Source organism: Eutrema salsugineum, unplaced genomic scaffold, assembly GCF_000478725.1.
Source record: "Eutrema salsugineum unplaced genomic scaffold, Eutsalg1_0 scaffold_10, whole genome shotgun sequence".
Lineage (NCBI taxonomy): Eukaryota > Viridiplantae > Streptophyta > Magnoliopsida > Brassicales > Brassicaceae > Eutrema > Eutrema salsugineum.
This window is the reverse complement of record NW_006256908.1, coordinates 9,032,956-9,043,033: the sequence shown is the minus strand read 5'-3', so window position 1 is coordinate 9,043,033 and position 10,078 is coordinate 9,032,956. Positions and strand designations below refer to the sequence as shown.

The 10,078-nt window shown below is 33.8% G+C and overlaps 2 protein-coding genes across 2 annotated transcripts; both read right to left on the bottom strand.

The window, feature by feature from the left end:
• Positions 1-267: 267 nt before the first annotated feature.
• Positions 268-2,470, bottom strand: LOC18026742 (nuclear transcription factor Y subunit B-8). Its single transcript, XM_006410823.2, has 7 exons — positions 2,290-2,470; positions 1,961-2,197; positions 1,455-1,584; positions 1,272-1,277; positions 1,067-1,141; positions 872-934; positions 268-521 (listed from the first exon to the last, which is right to left on the bottom strand). The coding sequence occupies exons 2-7, from the start codon at positions 2,185-2,187 to the stop codon at positions 483-485; spliced, it is 540 nt and encodes a 179-aa protein (XP_006410886.1). The 5' UTR covers positions 2,188-2,197; positions 2,290-2,470; the 3' UTR covers positions 268-482.
• Positions 2,471-4,198: 1,728 nt separating this feature from the next.
• Positions 4,199-6,958, bottom strand: LOC18026741 (receptor-like serine/threonine-protein kinase SD1-6). The gene is made up of 6 exons (XM_024148382.1): positions 6,478-6,958; positions 5,527-5,687; positions 5,210-5,417; positions 4,898-5,135; positions 4,653-4,803; positions 4,199-4,567 (listed from the first exon to the last, which is right to left on the bottom strand). Exons 1-6 carry the CDS (start codon positions 6,956-6,958, stop codon positions 4,199-4,201), a joined length of 1,608 nt encoding a protein of 535 aa, XP_024004150.1.
• Positions 6,959-10,078: the final 3,120 nt, after the last annotated feature.

Sequence of the window (10,078 nt, the reverse complement as noted above, 5' to 3'; positions counted from 1 at the left end):
TTTTTTTGCGTTAATAAAAGAATAATAAAATTCACAAAACAAAATTAGAAATTTACGGGTTCTTACTACTTAACAGAATCTGGAACTTTCTATGTTATCATTATCCATGTATAGTATAGGTTGAGCACCTAAGTTTTACAAAAAAGTAAGAATCACACTTAGAAGATTGATAAAAGTTTACAAAGTTCAAGATCAAAATCTATAGTATCTCATGAGAGAAAGAACTAAACACTCATTTAACATTGTTAGATTATTAATAAATGAGTCGAACCATTAATATCTACCAAATTTACTCATTTCTAGTCTTTTGCATGAAGTAATCCACAAACCAACAAACCAAATGTTAAAACGAATTTCTTGACTTCTCCAGAACAAAACAAAGGAAAAAAAGAAAACAAAGAGAGACTATTGTCACAGTTGTGCATAGCAAAACTTGCTTACAACACAAATAATATACAGATAACCCTTTTGGAACCATCATACTAGTCTGTGCCGGGCATTGGAACCATCATATGCTGAGCCTACATTAGATTCAGAGTCATATGTAAAATTAGTTTTAGAGATTTTTTTTCAGGTATACATAGATTAACTCAAATGATGCTTTACAAGTTTTCAGTTCAGTGTTAGCCTATTTCATCAAAACACTCTTAAGGGTCAAGGATTATAAACTTATATCACTGGCTGATTGCTGAGGAATGATCTGTTAGGCTTTGAGATTCTGTTTAAGGCAATGGATACACAAGGAATTGAGACATAGGGATAGTTTATGAGTTAAGTAATGAAGCGGGATACTTGGTGAAAAAAAGAAAGAAGAGAAAGATGTGTATCGCAATGACTACGAGTGTGAAAGATAAGATAGAGGAAACGTTACCTGAGACTGAGAGTTCCCATAAGGACCTTGTGAGAAAGAGCCTTGGTGAGAAAGCTGTGAGAACTGGCAGATGGTAAACAAACCCTCGTGATGTCAGACAATATCGTGTCTAGCTAAAGCGAAAGAGAGAAGAAACGCGCAGATAGTTTGCAAAGACGAAACAATCGTTACAGGTATGAGATTTGAGATATATACCTGGCCATTTTGGCTTGATTGGGCATCTTTCTTTGCATTTGCATCCCCACCTTTTGCTGATCCCTTTGTGTCACCCTATCCATAATTAAACAGGAGACAAGCCAAGAATCAATATTTGATACAATTAGTTGCCAAAAAACAAAAAGACAAATTTTCAAATAGACGAGAAAAACCATCAAGATCAGAAGAGAAGAAGAACACTAACCTCCATCTGCGATTTCCAGTTCATGTAGTAGAAGATGAAAAAGAAAAGAAGAAAAACAGAGTAAGTGAGTGAATTTGAAAAACACTCTACGGCTAACTAATAAACAAAAATTGTGTGGGTGTGTTTACTTTCCTTGGATCCGTAATTTGAATGGAAGGAGAATAGGATGAAACCAAAACATACCTCCCTATATCTCGTTAGGTAAATTTTCAGTGGGTCGATGTAGTCTTCAAATCCTAAAGTTGCCATTGCCCAAAGCAAATCGTCTCCATTAATGGTCTTCCTTTTCTCTCTTTGGCACTTATCACTCGCTCTTCTCATCAAAATCACACAAAAACAATCATTGCGTCAAACAAACATATCTCTGTAAAACTAACACAAATAAAAACATAATCTGCAACATAGAAGCCAATGAAAGAAGCACAACACGAAAAATCAACCGATGGAACAACCAAAATGACCTTGTATTTTCAACCAAATCCGAACATTAAGAAAAAATAAAAACCAAAAAACTCAAACTACACAAGTGGACGTAAATCACCCCTTTTGCAAAACTGTGGCACGCATAGAATCTGAAAATCTAATGTTCCATGTTCAAGAAATGTTCCCATCAAGCATCTATACAGTCCATGAAATAACAATGTTGACAAAGATAAACTTATAAGAAAAAGAAGAAGAAACAACCATACTCGCTGGTGATGAAGCTGATGAATTCGGAGACACATTCCTGAACAATCTCCTTGGCATCTTTAGCGATCTTACCATTAGGAGGGAGACCTCTTTTCATGATACGGCTTATGTTAGCGATTGGAAGGAACCTGTCTTGCTCACGAACGTGCAACGACCTTGGGCTTTGATCTCCGCCGCTTTCATGGCTTCCACAGCCTCCGGGACTTTTGGCCTGCGACTCCGACATCAGATAAACCCTAATCTCCCAAAATCACACCACAAACAAATAAGAAAAAAACCCAAATCGCAGATGAAATCACAAATCGGAGGAGAGGAGAAGACTGATTACCAGAGCAATAAAAAAAACAAAAAAAAAAGGCGGGAGTGAAACAGGTGGAGAGAGGTTGTTTGATTGGAGGAGGAGGACGTAGGAGGGAAGCCAGAGAGATTAATCGGACGCTGGAGAAAACAAGAGAGGGGAGAACATCTGCGATTGAGAGATTAGGTTTTACTTTTTATCAGTACCGTTCGTTTTTTTTTTTTTTATAATTAATTTGTCTTCTGTTTATTCTCTCCACGCCATAGTATCATACCAAATCCAGCCACGCCACGTGTTTTCTTATCTTTACCATTCTAGAGGGAATTAAGTTTTATTTTGTGTTTTAGGTAAAATTATAGGAAAAAGTAATAAAAGGTTTTTAATTTATTTAAGGTGACGTTTTTTTTTTGGATTTTGGACGGTCATTTCGAATCTCGATTCAATTTTTTTCTGGTTGGTTACAAATAGTTATCATATATTAAAACCATAACTTCTTTAATCAGGTTTGAATGTCCTCCACTTTTTTTATATTTTAACTAGATTTTGTGTCCATGCATTATATTAATAAATATTTTAATAAAAAGTACTATGTTGAAAGGTATAATTTTTCCATAACTTTATTTTCATGCAAGAAACGATAGTCCTCTACAGCTACCAAAGATATCGAAGGAAACAGTTTCAATTCGAAAGCTCTACAATCAGAAAATAAACAACTTTGTCAATGGGTTTGGAAGATTATTCAGTCTCGAAATCTATACAACATCAATCACGTAATTCTTTGGAGTTTGGATTCTACAATAAATAAAAAGCCTAAACTAGTGGATCTAATTTAAAAATTGTAAAAAAAAAGAAGTAATTGTTACTGGAGTTTGATCATTCTTCTCGAGAATCTTCTCTTTAGAAAAAAAAAAGTGACCTCTTGACCTATAAAAATCGTCACAAAAAAAAACCCCATTATTCAGTAGACGCCTGACCCGTTGAAGAAGGTCTATAGAGACTTTGACCAAGAAGAAGTCTTGCGTGGAACCAAAGTCAAACTCGGTTAATGATTGATTGAAAATCCAGGTCAAAGATTGTGTGATCAATTGGTTTAGCGGAGAATTAATTACACGGAGATATGGTTTGACATTTACTCAGCCGAGCTTCTTCGTGACCCATTCTTTTGATAATGACAATAATCCTAATGTTTCTTTATGATGAGATACAATGACTACTTATGTCTTATGCTTTGAGTCGATGTTTACATTTTTTGTTAGGCATCCTTTTTTTCCTTTCAATTTTTTTTTTTTTTTTTTTGTGTTGGGTTTGTTTGTTTGTACATAACTGTTGATGATTCGACATGGGAATTACACAGCTTTTCATTTTAGTTTATAATTGGTTTTAAAGATGAGATAGTGCGGAATCTGTAATTTTATTTGAATATATTTTTTTTTTATGTTTTACCATTTGCAAAACAATAATAATTTCTTATCTGTTGAAGGATACTCGATTGATGGGATATAAGAATTTGCAAACTTTCTAATTATGAGTGCAGGGCCTGATCTTTGGCCTGATTTTGTTTGATACCTATCGCAAAACAATATAGCTTCTCGTTGATTTAACAGCTTTTTGGGCTCCAATTTTCCCCGCAATAACAATTGAAAACTTGAAACTTTTAGGACCGGTTTCCTGTAGGATCTTCAAATTTTGCCAACAATTTTTGTTACGCTTTTACTTGACAAATTTTTCTTCAAGGAAATCGTTTTTCCTTACCTTTTTTAATTTTTATAAGACTATGGTTCAAGTCTAAACAGTTTAATACATAAAAACTAAAAGTAAGAAAATTAGTCAAGTCTGGTTTCAAATAATATATTCATATCTATATAGAGTGCAATATTGGGAGTGCAATTCTAATGCAATTATTTATAAATATATATATATATATGATAATAAGATATAATTATCTGGCTTCGACGATCACTGTTGACGCTGCATTGCTTGTTGACGCTGCATTGCTTGTTGTTGTTGGTAGTGTATTGCTTGCTGATGCTGCATTGCTTGTTGATTCTGCATTGCTTGAAGATGCAACATTACTATAAAGAACATTCCCGAAAGCGTAATAGCCTGGTGGGTTCGGCTGCAGCATCGACTCTGTTTGGCTTACGAGCATCAGCACCACCGAGGGCATTATTGGTCTATCCTCTGTACGATCTTGAACACATAAGAGTCCGATATTTAAGCACCGTTTGACTTCTTGTGATGATGAATCCAAATCCAAGATGGGATCTATGACATCTGCCCATTCTCCTTCCTTCCATTTATTGAAAACCTGTTCATGCATTTATTTTTTTATTGAAAACCTGTTCATGAAACATTAAAATTGTATGAGAAGCAAAATATTTGGAGATACTTACGTGTGTGAGAAGACTGATGCCGTTGTTCGCGTCGGCAAATCCTTTGTTTCTCATACCGGTTAACATTTCCAGCATCAAGACCCCATAGCTGAACACATCCGATTTCTCAGAGTATGTCCCATCATAAGAGTATTCCGGAGACATGTACCCACTCCATAAAAGAAAAAAAAAATTCTAAAGTTATGAACGAGTAGCTCTTTCAAAGAAGAAAAACTGTGTATGCAATATTTGTTTCGATTACTTACTAGGTTTCAACCACCTTTGTCGTCTCAACTTCGTTCTCACCTCTATTATAGATCCGAGCCATCCCGAAATCCGAAATCTTTGGGGTCATATCTTTAGCAAGCAAGACGTTGCTTGGTTTAAGATCCCTGTGGACTATCATGGTCGGCGAGTCGTGGTGAAGATATGAGAGACCTCGTGCTATGCCTTTGGCAATTTCAAACCTCCTTGGCCAGTTTAGCTCAGAGCTTTGGTTTTTGTCTACAAAAAAAAAAGTCAGATTTGGGTCAACGTACGTACTTGTTACAAAAGTCACTCAACTTCAGTATCCTCACCGAATAGATGGATATCAAGGCTCCTGTTCTCCAAGTATTCATAGATTAACAACTTCTCATCTCTGTTAAGACAGTAACCCTTAAGTTGTACGAGGTTGATGTGTTTGACTTTTGTAATCAATTTCAGCTCATTCTTGAACTCATTGATCCCTTGACCAGATATACCTGATAGTCTTTTCACAGCGAATTCTTGACCGTCAAGTATTCCCTGCTACCACACACTTTAAGACGTTACATGCAACACAAAATAGTGTCATAGATCCTAAACTTCGAGGAAAAAAAAGAAAAATTCACAATTTTATTTCAATAGGCTTTACCCTATAGACAACACCGAAGCCCCCTTTTCCAAGCTTGTTGGAGTCAGAGAATCGGTTGGTGGCAACGGAAATAGTTTCAAAATCCATCAATGGAAGTTCCAAATTCTCCATTGTGATCTCTCCAGACAAGAGCTCTGTGGCAGAGTCTGAACCTCGGATCACTTCAAAGAAATCCATTAATCAGAAATTAACAGGAGTTGTTCATGACTGAACCGAAATCTAGCAGCTAAACAAAGAGAATCAACAGGTTTTAATCTATCAAACTAAATTAAAGTGCAAGGTTTTTTTTGTTTGTTTTGACAACATTACTAAAGTGCAAGTTATGAGCCTATAGATATCAGATTGGTTGTTGCTCTTGGCTTAACCTAACATTATACATCATTGTTAAATTTGTTTACACATTAGTTGACACCAAATGTTAAACCATATAATAAAATATATTCACGCATATAAACAGAGTAATAATTTAACGATAGAAAATAATAATAATTTACCAATAGATGTTGTGGCTGCTCTTGCTCTTGCCTGCTTTTTCTTTATTCTCCAGTAACAAAACATTGCAGTGAAAATGACTATCAAACCCAGTCCAGTACTCAAGCAGGCGATTAATACAGTTTTCGGTTTCTTCTTCTTCTCTGAAAATAATTAAGAAAAAAATAAAAAGAGGAGAAAGAGTCTTGTATATCAAATACAATGTCTCTAATTATAACTATATTAAAAACTTTAAAGTTCATATATAACGTAGTAGTTTCTTAATTTGTGTAATGGTGAAGGTTTTGTGATTCTAAAAAGAAGAAGAACATGTTATGAAGCAAGGCAGACTGTTGGCTTTATGATATATATAATATGAAAAGGTTTTTGTTTCAAGTTTTCAGATTTAAGGAGAAAGTGTCTACGAGGCAGCTATTGTAGACAATTGAGATTAAGGTCGAGTATTATATATTTACTAACCCGAATTCGTAGGAGACACTTTGACATAGAGGTCTTGGCCGCGAACAGAATCTTCTTGGATATCGTTGAGCTCAACCTCCCAATACCAACATTCGTGTTTGCCTGGGGAATCTTGCATTTCCACAAACGCATATGCCGTGCAATTACAGTCATTACTGCAGAAAAACTTACAACTTTCCGCAATATCTGCCTGGTGAAAATCAGATACATATTCTGGCAATGGCAGCCTCATATTCTCGAGTCGCATAAAATGATATTCAGGGCAGTTAAGCGCAGCCCTCCTCACACAACCACCTGTAGGTTCCGGCTTCAGATCGAACCCTTCAATACAGTGGCACTGGGCTGGCGTGGTGGACTTGAAGGTGGAACAATAAGCGTAAGAACCACAGGTCTTGTTATATCCGACCTCATAATCTCTTAAATATGTAGCGCATGAAAGGTCTTCTTCATTTCTGGTTTTGGGATCAATGCCCAGCATCATATTCGGCAGTAACGTATCCTTCGGATAGTGGGATTGAACACAGGGTAGATGAAGTAGAAGAAAGAAAACGAAGGAAGCGAAATATACTCTCATTTCTCAGTTCTATTATATTGAGTGAAGCAAGACAATTTATATATGAAGACGCATTGGAAATGAGAGAGACTTATATATATTAGCTGTCATATGACGTATTAAACTCTAGTTAAGTATCAACCCCGACCGAAGGTTGAGTTAAATACTTGCAGACACTAACAATCTCATAAAAGCATGAGAACAACCACCTTGCTATTGCTACACAATCAAGTTACATGTTACTACATTATATGTATTTCAAAATAATTCTTAAATTAGTTTATATATATATATATATATATATTTACATTTAAAAACAATTTTTTTTCCAATAAATTTAACATACTTTTCGGTACTAAACAAAGTAAACTCTCCTCCAACCACATTTTCAATTGATTCATGATTCTTTACAAATTTAGCTAATGCCATAAATAGTATACTTAATAAGTAAAAATAGTATGTTTTCCACACACAAATATTATAAATACTAGACATTCACAATCTTTGTAAATTACATTCTATACCAAAATAAAAATGAATCATTCCATAATTTTTACGTTAGTTATTTTTATGTATTTTGGGTTGAATGAAGCTGCTACTTGCAACTTCACTCGTATATTAGTTACGAACCAACTCACTCATGATGTTTTTCTCAAGTTTCATTGCTATGGCAATAATTACAATCCAACGACAAAAATTAGAAAAAATATTGATTCAGGAAAAAAAACTTTACGTGTTAATCAATTTTGGAGCATTGATGTTTGCGCTGGCATAGTCTATTGTGATTTACAGTTTTTTCAAACTGGAAAAAAATATTATAATAACAAATCTATGTTATATAGAAATATTAACACTACTGGTAACTCTAAATGGATTGAACACAAATGGATTGCAAAAACCGATGGAATGTATCTCTCACGTGATGGTATGCCGGCAGGTCTCGCTCTTTCTTGGAGGCAATGAAAATATTTTTTTTTTTTCCTAAAATTTACTTATACTTATTTAAGTTTATTTTTTGTATTGCATCTTAACTAATTCACAAGATCTACAATTTGTTCAATTTAAATTTTTACTACATTATCTGTATTTCAAAAGAATTCTTAAATTAATGTATAAATATATTTTTCTGAAAATGTAATATACATAAATTTTGTATGTGTAGCATGCATGTATTTGATTTTTGGGTAGATTTTTCTTTCATTTTTAACGGAAATTCATCGTAATATGTAAAATATATATTTATACGTTGATAGGTTGTAGAATAATGTAGCGTTAAGCTCAAAAACTAAAAAAGAAGTTAAAAAAAAAAGAACACGAGTGAGTGTGGCTGCTCTTGCTCTTGTCTGCATTTTCTTTATTCTCCAGTAACAAAACATTGTAGTGAAAATGTTTATCAAACCCAGTCCAGTAGTCAAGCAAGCGATTAATACAGTTTTTGATTTCTTCTTCTTCTCTGAAAATAATTAAGAAAAAAATAAAAGAGGACAAAGAGTCTTGTATATCAAATTCAATGTCTCTAATTATAACTATATTAAAAACTTTATTCATATATAACGTAGTAGTTTCTTAATTTGTGTAATGGTGAAGGTTTTGTGATTCTAAGAAGAAGAAGAACATGTTATGAAGCAAGGCATGCTGTTGGCTTTATGATATATATAATATGAAATTTGTTTCAAGTTTTTTGTTTTGCATCTTAACTAATTCGCAAGATCTACAATTTGTGCTATTTAAATGTGTACTACATTATCTGTATTTCAAAACAATTCTTAAATTAATGTATAAATATATTTTTCTGAAAATGTAATATACATAAATTTTGTACGTGTGGCATGCATGTATTTGATTTTTGGTAGATTCTTCTTTCTTTTTAATGGAAATTCATCGTAACAAGGTTAATTTATGTCAAAAAAATATTTAGACGTTGATAGGTTGTGGATGTTGCTGTACGCAAATCTATTTTCTTAAAAAAAAATATATATTACATATATACGGCCTCCATCAAAACAATATTTAGTTGTGCGAATTTCAAAGAAAAAGTGATATTCTTAAAAGTCTCCTTCTCTAGTTATAGTAGTACTATAGAATGACTTTTGCTTCATCGATCTTATGCCTCCATTTTCGTTTATTTTTTGTTTTTACCATAAATTCAAGTCGAAAAAGTAAGCTTCCTTTGACACAGAAGTAAACTCGCAGAGATTTTTCTCCTTGAGTTTTTCAAATGATGGGCAACTCAACCACAAACACATAGCTGGGAATAGCTCTGGGAATAGAGATATGTAATAACAGCCACTTTAGATACAAGACTTTCCAAAACCGGAGTTGTTCAACCATCAAAAAAGATGAAAGTTTGCACTTCTGCTTTCCCTAATGAGTCAAGAGAAGGAGTTTAACTGAAACAAATGCCACGTGACCGCATTGAATGTCCCATTCCTCACAAGCTCCATGCAAGTACCTTTTTGTCATACCGGGCCAATACCTTAGAGAATTTTAAACAAAAGGTTACAATAGCTTTGAGGATTGATCACATAATTAACAAACCTGTACTACCATCAGGCACGTTTTGTAACAAAAAAAAACATTACGAGAAAAATTAACATTGAGACCCGAGATATATAATTTTTGTGCGAGCGGACAAATATTTTCTATAAGAGACGAACATAATTGATCTGAGAATAAATAACGTACCATTCTTTTGTTCAACTTGAATCTTTTTCACAACGGTTTGAGGATAAACGTGGGAAAAGCGAGCTTGTGAAGATCAACATTAATTCATCTTAGCTTCTATGGTTTATGTTCAATTCCATATTCAAATTCGTTTCTCTGGTTATAATTTCATTTTTTTGAGGATTTTTCTTTTGTTCTAGTGTTGAAAAGTTTTTTGTTTTCCAAACCTTTTTATTAGATTTTTTTCTATCTTGAGGATATTATGTTGACAAAATTATACGCAACCAATTATATGCAACTAATTAATTATATATATATGGCAAAAGATATATATATTGTGACATCCCGATTTGCTCTTTTTTTGGGGACCAGGTGCGGACCGGC

Bases quoted from the DNA above. Each gene is read 5' to 3' on its own strand.
- LOC18026742 (XM_006410823.2), bottom strand. From the start codon at position 2,187: ATGTCGGAGTCGCAGGCCAAAAGTCCCGGAGGCTGTGGAAGCCATGAA. The intron at 1,585-1,960 runs GTATGGTTGTTT...TTTGATGAGAAG, and splicing joins ATCAGCTTCATCACCAGCGA to AGCGAGTGATAAGTGCCAAA. The intron at 522-871 runs GTAACGTTTCCT...AATCTAATGTAG, and splicing joins ATGGGAACTCTCAGTCTCAG to GCTCAGCATATGATGGTTCC.
- LOC18026741 (XM_024148382.1), bottom strand. From the start codon at position 6,958: ATGATGCTGGGCATTGATCCCAAAACCAGAAATGAAGAAGACCTTTCA. The intron at 5,418-5,526 runs GTAAAGCCTATT...GTGTGGTAGCAG, and splicing joins GCTTCGGTGTTGTCTATAGG to GGAATACTTGACGGTCAAGA. The intron at 4,804-4,897 runs GTAAGTAATCGA...TCTTTTATGGAG, and splicing joins ACAAAGGTGGTTGAAACCTA to TGGGTACATGTCTCCGGAAT.